The following is a 17,804-nucleotide window of genomic DNA, read 5'->3' as shown; positions in this document are numbered from 1 at the left end:
AATGAATGATCGCTGGAAGATATTCTTAAGTAAGTATTATACTGTCTTGTAATTTATATTATTATTACGATTATTATTATTATTAGTATATGATTACTATTCTGTATATTCTATTGGATATTATATAAAAAAGCTAAACCGTTCCACCTTAAACTTTTTACTTAGAATAAGTATACGAGGTCAAGTAAAAAGTATTTCTTGTCATTTAAAATCTTTTAATATTATTATTATTACTATATGATTATTATTATGAATATTCTATTGAATATTATACAAAAAAGCTAAACCGTTCCACCTTAAACTTTAAGTAAAAAGTATTTCTTGCCATTTCAACCCTATTAATATTATTTTTATTTTGATAATAGGATTGAGTAAATTTTCTTAAAAGTTTCACTTTAAGAGATGCAGAGTACGTTAACCATTGATGTCGCCAACTACTTCGGTCACGGGTTTCAGAACACTCAGATGTTTTCGGTAGATTTTTGTGTTTGTCAGTACAGTGAGTATAACTAGCGTCCTGTTTGTCTTATGTGAAGAAATAATATTAAAAAATGACGTTCGGTTTTCATGTCCAATAATTAAAAAACAGTTTGAGCCATGAAGAAGTTACAATTTCGAGAACCAAATTTTAACGCTGCATACCTTTCTAATGAGCGACACTTATCTAAGGCATATTTCGGTCACTTCATATAGGATATAATTTCCTGCAGGATAATGTACTAAACACATTAATAATGTATTGTTTTGTGAAATATTCCCTTTAAACACAAAAATATTATTTATCTCTAAAATAATAATCGCGAAACATCACTCCATTTGAACAAGAAAATTTAATGATATAGCGATTGTTTATTAGTTCACAAGAAATGTCTTAAACATCGTAGTAGCAAGCTATTATTTTGTAAAATATTGGCCTGAGATAAAAAAAAAGTATTTCTCTCTGTAAAATAATCATCAAAACGCATTACTACATTTAAAAAAAAAACTTATACTAAACTTATACTCCATTTGAGCGTAAAACTTTAACGAGATGGCGATTGCTATTAGTTGACAAGTTTACATTTAATGGGGTAATAATTCTAAGCAATACAAAATTTTAGGAAATATTTGAATATTTGGATTTTATAATTTCGAGGTACTAATGAGAAAGGTTTTCCAGCGTGCACCAGTACAAAAATAAATTAGTGATTGAAGGAGCGTTTATCAAGCTTACTCTTTTCTCTAAAACGGTTGCTTTTAAAAATGTGTCAAAATAAAGCGATTTTAAAACACAAAATGATTAAAACAATTGTATTATAAAAATTTTGTTGATATATTAATTATTCAAATTAAAGATGTTACTGTTTTTTAGCTTTGAGAGTAGCCAGCTATATTATCTGTTTCTGTCTCTGGTGAATAGTTGTCGACACTTTTAAAAGATATACCATTTTCAGCAACCAGAGAGCAGGCCTACGTTTACGCGATTAGCTCAGCGGCTTTGACTTTCGCCGTGGCCAGGGCTTGTTCCAGCGGGAGTTTGCATCGGTGCACGTGCGCCTCCAAACCCAGTTCCACGCCAGCCATTAATTTCCAGTGGGGCGGGTGTGGGGATAATATCAGGTATACGGTAATCGTACGGACCCGCGTCATAATGCCATATTTCGTGTTATTCCAGATGGGCGGCCCAGTTTGCGAAAAGGTTCATCGACAGCGTCGAGAAGCATGCGTTGGAGAGGGTCGACAGAAAAAGAAGGGGCAGAGAAGCAGTTGATGAAGTATGGGGGCTGACAAATCAAGCTGCCGCTATTAATCTCCATAACAATAGGGTCGGCAGAAAAGTAGGTGTGGTCCACTAAGCTAAGTTGAAAGTGATATTTGTTGCTAAAAACCCATTCTGTCCAAAAATGAAGAATCTTTGAACAAGCAAATTGATAAAACCATATAGTTGCTGACATTTATTTGATCGTTTTAAAATTTAAATGTTATTATTGATATTTCGTCAGATCTGGCAACGCTGTATTTGCCAAAATATAATTTCATTTGAAGTTCAAGTTCAAACAATTTCTGATATCAAAGAACCTGTTACAACTTAGAGGGAAATGAGATCTAAAGAACCAAAACTCCAAACTATTCTTACTAGCATTTCTGAATACAGAACATAACCGAGTTTTTAACAAAAACACAGAAGGTAACATGAATCACAGAATACACGTTTTACTCATTAACCAATTTGAACTGGACCAACGTAAATCATAACTAATTTTTTCTTACGCCACTGCAAACGCACTGCTAAAGCTTTACAGCAAAAATTTGGTTTCCAGTTAATATCGACAAACCTTCGTATCCAGTGTAAATGTCATGGGGTATCTGGCTCTTGCAACGTGAAAACCTGCTGGAAAGGCATACCCACCATGGCCGAGATAGGTCAGAAATTACTGCAGAAGTTCACGGTTGCCAAAGAATTGGCCAGGGCCTATCTAGAGAATCGAGGAAAAAAACTGCGAAAATACGTAGCATCGGATCAGTTGGTATATATTTCGAAATCACCGGATTATTGCACTAGAGACGAGAAGCTGGGAAGTTTGGGCACAGTTGGACGGTGAGTAAAACATAACAGATCGATTTAAAGGTCCAATATCTAGTTACGCATTGTGCTGAAAATAGTGAAGATATGGAATTTAAAGATCCTTCGGAACCGACCCTCAAAATTGTCTTTTTGGTAGGAAATTTTTATTTTTGACAAATTGAAAATCGAAGTTATTAATTAACAACAATTTACCTAGATTAAAAACTAATGAAAACTAGCAACACTGGAAATACGAAGTGATTGATAAAATTAAAGCCATTTGAAAAATTGCCTCCTTTTTTTTAAATTAAAAAATTAGGCTTCTCTCTAAATTAAGTAGCAACTTAAGATGCTAATTATTTAATTAAATTTTTTCAAGGGAAACACCCTGTATAAATACAAACAAATCTTTTTATTCGGCTGCCAAGAAATTTGGTATAATGTTCGATGCGATGGAAGGTAATTTGTCGCGATAATTTCTGAAGAATGGTATCGGGACCCACTGCGGAGGAATTTTAAAGTCGGTGCCTAGCTCACGTAAAATCCATCGGCGGCCTTGTTATCTGTAATTAAAGGTCGTAAATCTTTTTAAAACCAACCACTTTTTTAAACACCACATTTGCTCCGTGTAGAAGACGTCATTATCGGACGGCGGTGCGAAAAAAATTCTTAATGACAAAGGAGCTATTATGTACCGGGACTGGTCAAAAATTCATTAACGCGCCGCAGAAGTACATCTACGCGGACTTGTCAAGAGCGGCATGTATACAGGGTATTATCAAATTAATTAACCAAATTTTGGTGGAAAATTAGCCCTAATTGCCGATATAAACATATAAGCTTCCTTTCCCAGATAGATGGTGTTGAAATTCTAAGAAACCAAACTGTTTTGGCATCATAGTATTAAAACCACTCTAATTATTTTATTGACATTGGATATACTGACTACAAGCGGCAAAATGCATTTTTTGATGGGAAATATTTTTAATATAGAAAAACCAACGTGTGTAATACCAGATACTTGCAATATTTTTTTAGAAAAAAATATGCACTAATTTGGAACAAATTGATCTCTTGATTTGGCAGGGCTTTCAAGTTAAAAAAACTCTTTGATGGACACGAAAATCGGCAGAATTATGATGAACATGTTTCAAATAATTTTTATGAAGTTTGTGTCAAACTCCACACAAACTCGCCAAACGTTTCACAAACTATTGTCCTATTCATATTTCTGTACAAGTTAATAGGTAGCTAGTGTCATTGGTAAAAAAGCAAATGTTTTTAGATACACGATTTACGGGAAAAAAAAATAAGACATCAAATTTATTCCAAATTAGTTGAGAATTTGAACAAGTTTTATTTTAGGAAAAAACAGTGGCGCACCTTTTTTTTCTTCGAAAATATTGCATGCAAATCGGGTACAGTTACTGGAAACTTCGCGTAGGATATTATTTCGCATCAAAAAATGGATTTTGCTGCTTAAGAGCAGTGTATAAAATGTGTAGAGTAATATTGAGGTAAAAAAAATTGTTTTTGGACACTCTTCCTTCTGAATAATGGAAAAGCAACATTATAAATACAAAATATTATTTTGTTACATATATATTATATCATATATTAGATATAATTTATACGTTTACGGGTTGCTTAGTGTATAATAAACAGTCAACTTTTTTCAAATTTAAATAGCACACCTTGTATGTTAATTCGAAGGAGACAAAATTATATATAAAAGATCAGGATCTTATTATATGGGACTCCCTGTACGTAAAAACTGAAAACTGAAACTAATTTTTAGGCACTGCAATGTCTCATCGTCAGGTCTGGACAGTTGCAGGCAACTTTGCTGCGGTCGAGGATACCGAACGGTGGTGGAGGAAAAAATAGAAAGGTGTCTCTGCAAATTTTTTGATTGTTGTTATGTAAAATGCAAAATTTGCCGAACAATGACCCAGGTGCACGAATGTCTATAACAATTATAATTTTTGTTACATTTTTCAATTTCCTTTATGAAAGGAACAATAAATTTTATCATTTCACTCAGGACAGCAATATTGATTTTTGTATTAGGCCTTAATACTAAAGACAATTTGTAAACCCTAGTTTCTACTTAGAAAATAAATTATGTAACCGAATGTACTGAAATTAACAATAGGAATATTTAGAAACCCTATGATATACTTACTTACTTAGACTGTGGCACGTTGGCTTTAATTTATTTGTGTAATTAATGTACAATTAATGATGCATAAATCAATTTCCCTTCCCACATTAAGAAATTGAGGTTAAAACCGAAATTAAAAACAATACAAAACTTCGATCCTTTATTATTCCTAGAATAACACAGTTTTAAAAAATGGTACTAGACAACTTAGACACAGATCACAATAACCGCCTTTTAACAAATTTTACCTTATGTACAAAATTCAATTTACAAAGAAAATTTTTAATCATAGTTCCGTGTGTTTGTCCAAGGAATCTGAAAATATGAAAAAAAAAAAAAAATAAACATAACCTAAAGTCCCTTATTAAATTATCAAGAATTCTGATTTTCATTAAACAGTTTTCATGCTATAATGCATATATATATTTGGTTTGAATTTTTTCATCATGTTTTATTTTTCTCACTCAAAAGTAGTAAATTTTTATAAAATATTTTGCGTTATTTTTCTTCTAGTATTTTTTTTTAGCTAAAATTTAGTACACATAACATTTTCCATCATCTACCGGATAATGTGTTTAAAGTCTACGACCATTTGAGTCAGTTTGAAGAAATTGGCGTGAATATTTTAGCCCAAAATCCGTACCCCGAGCCGTGCTAAACAAAATTTCATTTTTATGAATTAAAAAAAGGAAAACGATACCTTTACTGATGGCACCACGAGCCCCCTCCTCATCACCCGAATCATCATCTAACAACCCGGAATCTATTTTTTTCTGCAACGTTCTGATTTCGTTGTCATAGTCTTTCCACTCGGGCAGGATCCTCATGGCTGCCGATAGTTTGGCTTCTTTTGTTAAGGGATTATTACACTATAAAAAAGTAATTAAATACATAATATTCGAAATTCAAATAAACTTTTCACATACCAAATCTATTGTTTTCGCCCTCTCCTTTGAAGAATCATCACACCAAGTCTCGCACCACAACCATTCCTGGGGCAATGACTTTATGGTAACTTGGTGGATCATGTTGTTAGGCAAATCCTGATCCAAGTTGGATAAACTGTTCGGGTCCTGACTTAGGGCTTGATACTGGCCTCGGAGACGATCCCCGGCGGCGATACGCCTGAATCTCTTTAAATCGACCACATACAAAGCGGAAATGTGATATCGTCGTCCTTAACGTACGAAGCGCTTTAGTCAGTTAAAATATCGCAGAAAAGACCAGAATACCTTGCAGATGGTTCCTCCAATAGCCTTGCTTCCAAAATCTAAACCCGTCCATTTCCTTACGAGAATCGCAGAATGGGGTGTAGCCGTATGGTGCCCCGCCCAAGTCCAAATCTCTTAGCTCCTTCAAATCCGTCCTCACCACCTGATCAGCGTCGACAAAAATAATTTTCTTCACGTCGAGCGGAAAGAGCACATCCAAGAATAAAATCTTGTAGCCCCAGATGATTCTTTGCTTCTCGGTCTGCTGGTGGAGCCATCTGGGCCATTTATATTGTACCAATTCATATTCAAAGCCATATTCTTTAGCCATATATGGTAAAAAGTCCTGGAATGAGGAATAAAAACATAGAACTTCGTAAAGGAATTAGTAAACTGCGAAAACCACAGAACAACAAATTTTAGCTAGTTGGATAAGTCTCGTCTAGCTTCGATTACAATACATTAGGTAATATGTCAAAAAATTTAAAATTCTTCGAAAGCAAATCTGCTTACTATACAAAACATTCAAAGAGATTCCAATGGGATTTTTTTTTAATGGCTCTGTTCCTAACAACTTTCAAAAACATGTGGCGCGGCTTTCTATAAAAGCAGTGCCGCACGCGCTAGGAGTCAGTCAAAAAGATAAACCGGATATAAATAGGGGCATTATATAAATTATTAGTAGTAGTTTGTAAATAGTTAGTATGTTAGCATGTTGCGAATTCTTGGCTACTACGCATGTGGGCTAAACATTTTTCTCCGCACTATTCTTTAGGACATAATAGAAAATAGAATTTCTACGCTACCTTTATTTGCGGCGACAGATAATTTTTCAAAAACCAAAACTTAACCGGAGTTTTGGTGTGTTTCAGGACGGACAACATCATGATGCGCAGGAATCGTTCGTAAAGGTGGCCCGAAGCAACCGAAAAGATGTTCAATTTTTCTTCGTGCTCTTCATCTTTCCCGCCGAACGAGCTATAACATTTTATGCACATTGCAACACCCACAAACTCAACACCAAAACGCGTTACCTGGTAATAGAATTCCATATACCACCACCATTTGGTTCTTCGTCGGACAGCAAGTCCATGTTATATTTATCGGGTTTCTTCTGAACTCTCAGCTTCACTATATGGGACCTCAACGAATTTATTAACACTTTGATATCAGTGGAATTATTTGGAGTGTCCGTTCCATCATGGCTAAAATATTTTTCCAAAAAAAAATTTAAATGTCAAAAACAAGATCAAAGGGACAAACCTCACTATATCGTATATGTCAACGCTTCTACCCTGTCGCAATCGGAGCAGCCACGCCCCAGGGTTGGCTTTAAGTTGAAAATAGCCCAGATTTGCCATGACGATGGTGTCGACAATGACTGGTTTGTTCTCGGTACCGAGTGTGATCTGGAGACCTCTAGGAGGGCTGCCGGAATTCTGCTCAAAGCAATGGCCCTCCACTAGCAGATGTTCGAGCTCATATTCGCTATGCACGTTACTTTCGACATCTTCTAATCGTATGTTGTCCAAGTCGTAGACGGATCTGACAACTTCCACTAACCAATTTTCAGGAACATGGTAATTTTGTGTTAGTAATGGCGAGGTTGGCATATTGGTGAACCGCGCGATTGGTCCGGCAATCTGTTTCCCATCATCAGAGAAATGTATCTCAGGTTCCAAAATGAAGCGATAAAAACTACGAAAAAAAATCGTTATCCAACTTTGAAGAGATTTTACAATAATTACCTCTTCACAGGCATATCGCTGTTCTTTTCAACACTATTTAGAAACACCCTGATATTGCAGTTAAGCACTTCTTGGAGGACCTGGAGGATGGGGCCCAATTTTTGGGCTCCCCTCGAAACCGGGTCGACAACTGCAACCAGATCAAATGCTACCTCGTCAGGTCGAGATGGCGGCAGTTTTATGACAGAATATTCATCGCCACCAAACGTAATTTCGAAACGAGGCTTCGATTCCGACTTGGACAGTAAAAGTGACTCTATCTTCAGCAAAGTGTCACTTGTTACGACTAAAAATCAAACTTTCCGGTAAACAGCAATTTATGGGAGTTCATGGTCGTACCTTCTTCGTCGTCCTCATCGTCGTCTACACCGAGGGCCTTGCTGACTTTATCTAAATAGGAAGCGCCGCTAAATCTTTCCAACAGCGAAAAATCTTCACCGGCAAAATTTTCCGTCTCTTCAAACGGTCCCAATACCCGACCGTTAGCTACAATTGCCCTTTCCGCGTTTTTCAAACCCAAAACCTTTTGGCAATAAACTCGGAGCATTTTTATATTGAGTTCCTGGGCGTCCACTTTAGACCAAACTTCAATCTAAAATTTGGGACAAAACTCAAAAAGTTAGAAAAACGGATTCATGTTCGCAAAAATCTTCCAAAGGAGATAGGAATTGTACCCTAACGAAATTATATAGAACCTATAGGCAATGTTATGACGCCTTTTCATAACACTGTTTTTATAATGCAGCAATACTTTGCGGAAAGACGGTGTAAGAAAGTACTGTATAGGGAAAGAAAATGTTTTGGCGTCAGCAAGGCGAATTGGGTGGCAATGCTGTGGGTATCAGATCAGAAACTCAATACGTCTGATACTTGTCAGCTTCAAGAGCTGTTACTTCATTATTGTGAAGAATGGCAACGAATAATAACTATCCTGAGACCAAAAGTCAATAAACCTGAAGAGGGCCGTTACTTAAGGTCCGTGCAGTTCCGTCTGGTCGAAAGATAATGTTTACTGTATTCTCCTTGCATTGAGAGGTTATTATTTTTAACAATATCATAACAATTTGAAGTTTGAAAACATCTCTCGTAGAATTGAGCTAATGTAGCGAGAGAAACAAGTTGAATTCACGAAAGTTCAAGTTCCAAGTCCAAGTTGTTTAGATCGTATTTAGTATTAATTTTTATTTTTCTATTAACCTCTAACGGAGTCTAACGCCAATATCACGAAATCCGTCACAAGATGTGTGATTTGCCCTTTAAATGTCTTTTTAACCGTTTCTGGAAAATATTGTTCTTAACGAAAACGATGGAAAATAGATGGAAGATGGTTATAGATAAATAATATGTAAACAAAAATTATTGAAAATTTTACGAATTTCTGAAAATATGTATCAAATGTAAATTATAATAACCTCTTAGCGCCATAAACCAAGTTTTAAAAAGTCTCCTTCGTTGGTTCCCCAGAACCGAGCATGGTATACATAGAGGCTATTTCTACCAGTACTACTTAAAAAAAAAAAGGAAGACGAAAAAACCGATTTTACAGAAATTAAGATTAATTATTAAATAAATTTTATTGTTTTTTTTTAATATTAATTTCATTGTTGGAAGTGAAACGGATTGGATTGAATTCAGACCAAATCTTAAACAAAGTACAGTTCAAAATAAAAAAGTGTTTAATTTATTTGTTAAAAAATGTAAATAATCGCAATTGCAAAAATAGTATTTTTTACAAAACTAAAAAACATGTAAGTTGACTTCAGAAAATATTTTATTTTACTTGCTTTAAATTTACCAAACAATACGCGCAAGAAGTTTGGTGTAATTATTTTATTCTGAAACAAAACTTTGACTGAACTCTTATTCCAGTAAACTAGTTGTTTGAAACATATGTTAAACTAAGGTGATCAGTTTATCAGTCCTGATGCAGCCGTCGGCCATTAGCAACACTTTTACTAAAACCTTCCATTTTATTAGTGCTTTCATTTTTCATTTTATTTTTATGTCCGTTATCAATCTGGCAAAAGAAGCACACACTTTTATGGATGTTTCGTACGAGACAGTTTTTAAATTTAAAATTCAAAGGCAAATAGTATTTTAGTTTAGGAGCATCTCGAATATTGTAATGAGAAACTATGGGACAATTTTAATTTAAGCAAAAAGGTTACAAGACACCAAGTAATTACGAATAACTTCATAAAGGTCTGAAATATAAACCAAATAAAAATCGCAACTAATAGATATTTTGTACAAAAATAGGGATATTTATTTCCTAGTAAGTCGACTTATTTGCTGCGGTATTATCGCTTCAATTTGATGGTTCTGGTAAAATATGATGCGAAAAAGGTAAATTCAAAAAATTTTAGCCCTGGTTACTGTCTACGCACTGGTTAGACCAAAATTGGCTCCTCCGTTATCTTAGTTGAGTGACGATGTAACAATTCCAAATCCGTATATCCCACACCCTAAACGATAGATAAAAAAGGGCAAATACAAAAAACTTATCTCTGGATGCGGCCTAATAAAGGACATTAAAACCACGTTTGATCAGTTACCGCCATAAATTTACTCCGAAAATGGTAGGCATTTCCAGTTTTTTGCTAATAAACGGCACACCCTACTCAGAAGAAAAAAAAACCTTTTTTTTCCGAAAACAGACACATTGAAAATAAACGAAATGGAAACAGAAGGGTTGAATATTCAGCGAGGTGATAGGCAGGGGTGCCTACTTTCACCTTCACTCTTCTATTTATATTCACAGAAAATATTTTATCCGGACTTTTTCGAAAAAGAAGTTGTTAAGATTGGAGGTGAGATAATTAATAATATACACTTCGCAGACGATACAGCAATCATGGCCGAATCTCTGGAAGACCTACCATTACTGGTGAACAGGGTCAATAATGAAAGCATTAAAATGGGACTCAAATTCATGATTGTCTCGAAAAACCCAATCAATCCAGGTTAGCTGATGATACAAGGAAAACCCGTAGAGCGTATGGAAAAATATAAATATCTAGAACCTTACATAACTTCAGACCTAGAAGATCACGAAATAAGAATCAGAATTGAATTTCTTAAGCGACAAAAGCCTTAAACTAAGATTAAAGTTTAGGGAGTGCTACGCGTGGATACAACTACTGTATGGAGTAGTTGTGAAGAAACCAACAGGATGATTGGTTAAACGTTAGCAAGTTCGACTCAACAAGAACCTACGAAGCAGGAGGTATCCAGAAGTTTCGTAAATAGTATTACAGTAGCTTTTGGAAGTTTCTTTGAAAAATTAACGAATTACTACAGACCATTATGCGGGGACGAGTGGATGGAAGAAAAGGCATAGGAAGAAAGAAGAAATTCTAGCTAAGAAACATCAGAGACGGGACTCAGATGACTGTAGGAAATCTGTTTTATGATGCAATAGACGAAGAGGCATTTAGAAAAGTGGTAGCCAACTTCAGTTAGAAGATGGCACTGAAAGAAAAAGATCACCGCGAACGTTAATTATTACCGAAATTTCGTAAAGAAACCCGGTACTTACCGGAACGATCCCGCGATCACCCCTATCGAGTTGTTCGGAAACGTTATCATCTTTTAAAAGCGACAAAGCCAAACTGAGGGCACTCTGCGACGATAGCTCCTGCAGTGCCGCCAATATAACCTTGTTTAGAGTATTTTTCTTGCCCCCCTCCACGTTGGGAATGAAGCTAACCCTGACGTCGCTCTCCGATTTCTAAACATTACTAAACTTCAACGACCGTTTTTTGACGGGATTCTAACTTACCAAGTGCTCCAACGCTTCCCGAAGCAACTGCCTACCTTTCACTTGATTCAGATCGCAAACTACCCAATATGTAATAGAATGGTGTTGTTTGCCTTTCTTGGGAATCGAGAAGTATCTGTGGACACAAAAAACAATTTTTTCGCGATCACGTCCCGTTCGAACGATTTACTTTAAATTTTCGATCGCGGTGGCGGTCATATCGGGGACGCTGAGTTTTAGAAGGGCGTCCAAGTTGCTAAGGCTGGTCGCCTTGCCCAACATGTCCAAATAGAAAGATCTGCCTCTGTTCAAAATCCGATCGTTCAACCTCGGCATTACATTTGGCTGGTTCATTATGTAATCGAGGATGTTATCACTGTCTGAAAGTTTTCCGCGGTATACCGCCTTTTGATACGTGGTAGTCTGTGACATGATCTCTTGGAGTACGGTTTCTTCAAAATCATCCAAGTTAACCTATAAATATATAAGGACATCTTAGAAAAATGCAAGAATTTAGACAGACACAAGAAAGCATTTTTTTGGTATGGCTGAAATTTAGAAAACGTAGGAGTGACAGAAATGGCTAATATTTTAACCAAGTCATATCTACAGAGGAAACAGTTTAGTCCATACATTGAGGTTGAAGTTGGCAGGGGGCACTGTGCTTTCTACACTGCCTTTCAACATACGAGGTGTGTTTAAAAAGCAAGGTGACTTTTGTAATTGGGCGGGCTGCATACGTTCGATCTGCGATATTTTTTTTGTTATGTTCATATACCTGTTCCTAAAATATGTTCACATTCTCAGCACGTTTATTTTTTTTTGTCAAATTTCAAGGTTTTGCTTAGTGTTTTCTTTGATTATCGTAGCTTAGTATATCAAGAGTTGCTACCACTAGGTCGTACGGTCAATAAAGAGCATTAGCTTGAAGTTATGCGCCGTTTGCGAGAAGCAATAGGAAGAAAACGCCCGTAATTGTGGGAAAACAGTTCACGGATTTTACATCACGATAATGCACCTGCTCACTCATCGTCGCTTGGGTCCAACGTTTTGCCCAAAAACAAAACCACAATCATGCCTCAGCCACCATATTCACCGGATATGGCCCCCTGCGACTTTTTCCTGTTCACAAAACTAAACAAATGAAAGGAAGGAGGTTTGGAACGATTGAAGAGATAAAGAAAAAATCGCTAGAAGAACTCAAGGCTATACCAGAAGTGGTTCGAGGATCGGAAAAAAAGTTGGCACAAGTATCTTAAAAATCACCTTACTTCCAATGGAGAAACTTTAGCAGCATATTCAGTATTTCCCATAAACTTATGTCCTAAAGTTCTTCATTTCGGAGGTTCAAGATGTTGAAATATTGAAAATCATTTTTTCCTTTTTTTTTTAAATATCTACTAGATTTTGCGATCAAATTTGGTAGGTATTATTATCAATTAAATTAATAAAATTGATAACAACCACACCTAAACATGCCTGTTTATTTTAAACGTTTGTTTTCATTTGTTATAGCTAAATTGTATTATTATTATTATTATATTATAAAAATTCCATAACAATGTCCCACATAATAATAGACAATTACCAGATGACAGATTTAAGAAAGCTATCAAACCAATTATGCTTGCTCCGCCGTCCTGTTTGATATTTCCCCTTTTTCACATCTTCCGTTTTCTGTGATTCTGTGTAATTATTAATCAACTAAATTAAATATTAATTATGATTGTGTGGTCACTGTAATGGCGGTTTTTCGTTAGTGACAATCTGATTGGTTGCTACCTGAAGGAAGTAGGTAGGTTAAGTTAGGAGACTCTACCTCAACTTTTCCTTTTGTAGTTAATTGCAATAGAGATTTTTTTATTATTATTATCATTATTATTATTATTACTATTATTATTATTATTATTATCTTCATTAAAAAAAATATGGAAGAGACAATTTTTGCTTAGAATTGATCATAGTAACTAAATGCATCAAATCATTGGCGTAACAGTTTTTTATTATTTTAATTCATTAAAGAGCTCCTTTAAAAGCCGCTGGTTAAAAACTAGTTTATCTATGCTATAAATTTGTTTTTAGGTAACAATAACATCCACTAAGTTGCAAAGCAATGTCTAGAAACGTTTTTTAAAAATTAAAAAAAAAGTCTCTCCATTATAATTCGGATCACCCTGTAAATTTATTATGTATGGTTTAAGCTATTAAGCTATACCATGTATGATGTAAAATAATTCGGGATTCCACTTGTGTGTATGTGGTGGGACCCATGATTTATTAGATCTAGATCTAGATCTATATTAGATCTAAGAGTTACTATAAGTTCAAAAAAAAAAGTTTCAAACTAGTCACTGTAGAGTAAGATAAATACCTAGTTATGATTTTTTTTAAATTTTATAATTCTTTATTGCCTAAAAAGATGTCATACTACAAATAATAAGAAGTAAAATAAAATGGAATATGATAGAATTAATGTAGCATCATCAACTGCAAATCCCCCTGTCAATGCAAAAAGTTGATTTGTTCATAAGTTTATATTTAGGTTAACAGAGCTGTCAATAAATAAATAAATAAGTTTCGGCTGCTATTAAAATAAAAATCTAGAATCACCTTATTTTCCGGTAAAGGAATTCCATTGAGCAAAGCCTGAGGAAATTTCAAGAGACCTGTTCTCGATATAAAATCTTCAGAGAGCTGCCGCCCAAAGTCGTAGTCTGAGTCTTCACCCAATATTTCCTCTGGATAAGCGCCGAATTGTTGTTTTAACTCTCGCTTAACATCTTCGACGGTTACCTAAAACAAAAGTATGAAATTAAAATAAATTAAATAACAAAAATAAAAGGAACAAACTTTTTCCCCCTCTGCGCTTCCCATAGTAGTACGCAGGAACGTCAATGCGGTGGCGCCATCTTTTATTTGCGTAATATAGTTAAACGCGCATACCAATGCGATTCCGGCATCATCCAAACCGGTCAGCACTTTGGACGAACTCACTTTGAATACTAATCCGACCCTTATGGGTGCCACATGTATAACAAAAGACTCCACCAGTTTTAGAATAGGTCGGGTTGCAACATCAGTCGGGTCAATAATCAGAACCTAGAGGGAATGAAAAAAAAAAATGAAAAAGACTATATCTTTCTGAAGTAAGTACTTATTTACATAAATATATCTTTTCATAATTCTGTTGCATTATTATTAATTTTAAGCTTTCATCATTATTAATATTAATAAAACAGATATTATTTGTAAGCATAATACTTTTCTTAATGACTTATGAAATGAATATCCATTTATTTGAATAATTTGAATAATTAGTAACCACCTCATAGTACTTTCTATGTTTCGCTATTTAAACAGGGTGGCTGATACGTGTTTGAGAACAATTTGAATTTTGAAATAGTGACCGTGGTTTCTGTGTTACATAAAACTGTAAAAACAAAAAATAATGAATAAATAGATTGTCAGCGCTTACTAAATTGTATAGATTTTTTTTTATTTGCCGTATCATGCCGGGAAATGCGGGCCTTAGCAACTCCATTAAGCTGGAAGACCAGTATCTGTATTTTGAATCGGTTTCAATGTCATTCAACCAGCTGATAGATGAATCTCTTATGTCTAGGGCAAAATCTTGCGAACTACCGCCCTCACTGAAATCTAGCGCCAGCAAAGATGACATCTTGTTTTTGGAGATGCCTATTGAATGTAAGCCTGAAATGACCAATTTTTAAAACTAGATTATAATTTGTTTTTAAATATAGATATCATGTTTTACTACTTTACCTTCCATAGTTCTTAATTCCTGCCGTAAGACATCCAAAATTGTATAAATATCTACAACATCTAAGTCATAAAACATCCCATTGATAAAAAGAGCAGTATCGGATGGTTGCAAATTCAGAGTAGAAGCAAACATGTCAGAATTCATTTTCATTTCTTTTTTAAGGTTTGAATTCACTACAGTTTTAACTAAGCCTTTAGCCTGAAAGGATAAACATATTATATTACTACCCTTTTAGAGAAATTAAAGTATAGTGTCGTCAGTTTAAAGATGAGATTGATATTCTCTGATGTAACTTCAGTTATGTAATTACGTTATAATACTGATAATTTTTATTCTATTCCACTCTACAAATAGCAAAAATATCCTCGAAAGAGACTATTGTGTATCAATAATTGAAAGTGACTGAAAAGGAGGAATTATTAACATGACCTGCATTGGAAAATTCTGTGCTATGTTGGTGAAAACTTTCAGAGCCTCATCTTTTGGTGCATTCATAATACGTTCAGCTGCTTGCAGACTTAACTCTTGAAACTGCCACACTTTCAGAGCAGCTAGTTCATTAGAAGAATCTTCAAGGTGCTGTTTGAATTTTTCAAGATCTCTTTTCTGATCTGGGAACAGTTTTCTGAAAAATGTATTAATCACCCAAATCTGTAAGAAAATAAATTTCGTACTTTAATTTTGCAAAATCAAATCCTTCAATCTCTGTATCTTCATCGTCTTGGGATGATTCTTCAGAATCCTTCTCTTCTTTAAGTTCGGTGTCATCTTGGGACTTGTACTCTGTAGATTTCATTTGAAGTTCTACCCCATAACCAGACAATCTTAGTTTTTTACCACTTTTTTCCTTAAAAATAGATTACCATTAACAGGGTTTTCAGACAATATGCAAAGGTTAGGTTTATCATGTACCTTAATGTAATAACGAATAACATAATCAACATTTCCTATGACAGCATTTTGTTTCAACACTGCATGAAAGTTTGAGAAACACTTAGTACCCAATTCTCCATACAGAATTGCGACTAATGAATGATTTGCAGACCCGGGATAGTGATTATCAATTCTAAATAATTCAGCATTTCTTATTTCCTTTCTCGGCTAAAAATGTTTGATGAAAATATATCATTGGAACGTGGGGTATGAGGGGTTAACCACTTAGCACAATACTGGCACCAATCGCAAATTAGTAGTTGTGTAATGAGCCACGAAATCGAGTGTAAATCACTGATTTCCTCAATACTGTCACAATTTTTACTATAGTGGTTAACCCCTTGTTCCACAGGCTTACATACATACATTATTAATTAGTTTATTTATTTCTTGTAGATTACAAGTGAAGGTACCCCCAATGTCAACAACGCAGGAGCAATCAGGCAAATTTTTCTCTGCAGTAACTTGGTTATACATTTGAACCTTTGGGGAATATATGTGCAATGATAATCCCAACTTTAAAACTGACAGTTGAGAAGTGGTTACTAGGTGTGATGCTTGCTCAATTATCTTGTTGTATCTCTGCAAGTCACTTTCTGAAAATAACTTTTAACATTGCAGATGGCAATGTTAAAGAGAAATTAATGGCTTACTTACTGATTTCATTAAGAGGAGGATTTAATTTGGATACTGAATCGATAAAGCGCCAATAAAAGTCGGCGTTTTCCTCCATTAAATACTCAGCTACTTCTAATACCAATGGTGTAGTTTCCCATTTGGCTTCCAGTAATGTTGTTACAGATTTCGATTTAATTTTTGCGCTTACATTACTTAGAAACACTAATAAAAAAATTTTACTAAGTAGATTTACCATCTCCATCCTAAAAATAAAAGGAATTCTCGGTTTATCGTGGAAAGTAATACTGGTAAGCAATAATATAACCTAAAATTATGCCGAAAAAATTAATGAAAATTATATTCTTTTCCAACTAGAAAAGCGTACCTTCTAAAATAAAATGGCAATGAAATTGCCGACAGTCTACTTATTGATTTTCAATTTTCACACAAATTATAAACTACCTTGCAAAATTCATATCTATTACTCTAAAGAACGTCAACAACAATCAGCTGCCAAGTATGAGTGGTTAACCACCAATCCAAACAGGACAACACATATCATGTCCAAAATGACCATTGGATATAAGAAACTAACCAAATTAACATCTCTGACACTTCTTGAATTCTTCAGTCACAGCAAGGTAGGTATATTTGCTAGGATTTTTCACTCATTATCGGTCGACTTAGTTTCTTGAAAAAAATTGACTTTAAACATTATCGGTTAAAATCATCGATTTAGTTAGATAATAGGTAAAGTTTGGGCATTATAACAATTGAATAGTATTAACAGCTAGACATCACAATTTATTATAAAGTGAACTATTACATATAAATATTAGTATGCAGTTCATATTAGCAATTCCAAGATTGGAACTGCCTATAAACCAAGAATAAATCATCCAAATTTTAAACAACTGCTCGTAGAGTCTATAAACCTAGCATTTAAGAGCGATGTTGAAGATTACCAACTAAAGTTTATTAAAGAAAACTTGGGAAAATGTGGCTAGAACAATTCAAATTGAACATATTTAAAAAATGGCT

General features: G+C 34.6%; 2 protein-coding genes across 5 annotated transcripts in view; one reads left to right on the top strand and one right to left on the bottom strand.

The window, feature by feature from the left end:
- The window catches only part of LOC132696026 (protein Wnt-11b-1-like), a 63,154-nt gene extending 58,386 nt beyond the window's left edge, over positions 1-4,768 (top strand). For both annotated transcript variants that reach the window (XM_060660557.1, XM_060660556.1), the window contains exons 4-7: positions 1,434-1,599; positions 1,655-1,817; positions 2,301-2,578; positions 4,344-4,768. In XM_060660557.1, the coding sequence (XP_060516540.1) occupies positions 1,434-1,599; positions 1,655-1,817; positions 2,301-2,578; positions 4,344-4,518 (782 nt within the window). In that variant the 3' untranslated portion in view covers positions 4,519-4,768. The remainder of the gene's footprint in view (positions 1-1,433; positions 1,600-1,654; positions 1,818-2,300; positions 2,579-4,343) is intronic.
- Positions 4,769-4,857: 89 nt separating this feature from the next.
- On the bottom strand, positions 4,858-17,302 carry LOC132696023 (UDP-glucose:glycoprotein glucosyltransferase). Of its 3 annotated transcripts, none has more exons than XM_060660547.1 (22): positions 17,149-17,302; positions 16,803-17,026; positions 16,512-16,741; positions 16,125-16,313; positions 15,887-16,059; positions 15,642-15,837; positions 15,212-15,410; positions 14,904-15,139; positions 14,279-14,527; positions 14,039-14,221; positions 11,619-11,902; positions 11,450-11,564; positions 11,207-11,398; positions 8,008-8,260; positions 7,669-7,954; positions 7,184-7,618; positions 6,955-7,125; positions 6,727-6,898; positions 5,942-6,266; positions 5,636-5,886; positions 5,410-5,578; positions 4,858-5,024 (listed from the first exon to the last, which is right to left on the bottom strand). In XM_060660547.1, exons 2-22 carry the CDS (start codon positions 17,023-17,025, stop codon positions 4,996-4,998), a joined length of 4,560 nt encoding a protein of 1,519 aa, XP_060516530.1. In that variant the 5' UTR covers position 17,026; positions 17,149-17,302; the 3' UTR covers positions 4,858-4,995. The 3 variants fall into 3 exon arrangements, with proteins under 3 accessions (XP_060516530.1, XP_060516528.1, XP_060516531.1); XM_060660545.1 differs by having other exon boundaries at positions 17,226-17,279; XM_060660548.1 differs by having other exon boundaries at positions 17,089-17,244.
- Positions 17,303-17,804: the final 502 nt, after the last annotated feature.

This window comes from Cylas formicarius, unplaced genomic scaffold (assembly GCF_029955315.1).
Source record: "Cylas formicarius isolate icCylForm1 unplaced genomic scaffold, icCylForm1.1 PGA_scaffold_1__22_contigs__length_36826433, whole genome shotgun sequence".
NCBI lineage: Eukaryota > Metazoa > Arthropoda > Insecta > Coleoptera > Brentidae > Cylas > Cylas formicarius.
This window is presented reverse-complemented; position numbering and strand designations above follow the sequence as displayed.

Excerpts from the sequence above, each read along its gene's own strand:
- LOC132696023 (XM_060660545.1), bottom strand. Across the intron at positions 15,838-15,886 it reads TTTGATTTTGCAAAATTAAA|AAAACTGTTCCCAGATCAGA; the intron begins GTACGAAATTTA and ends TACATTTTTCAG. Across the intron at positions 7,619-7,668 it reads AGCGATATGCCTGTGAAGAG|TTTTTATCGCTTCATTTTGG; the intron begins GTAATTATTGTA and ends TTTTTTTCGTAG.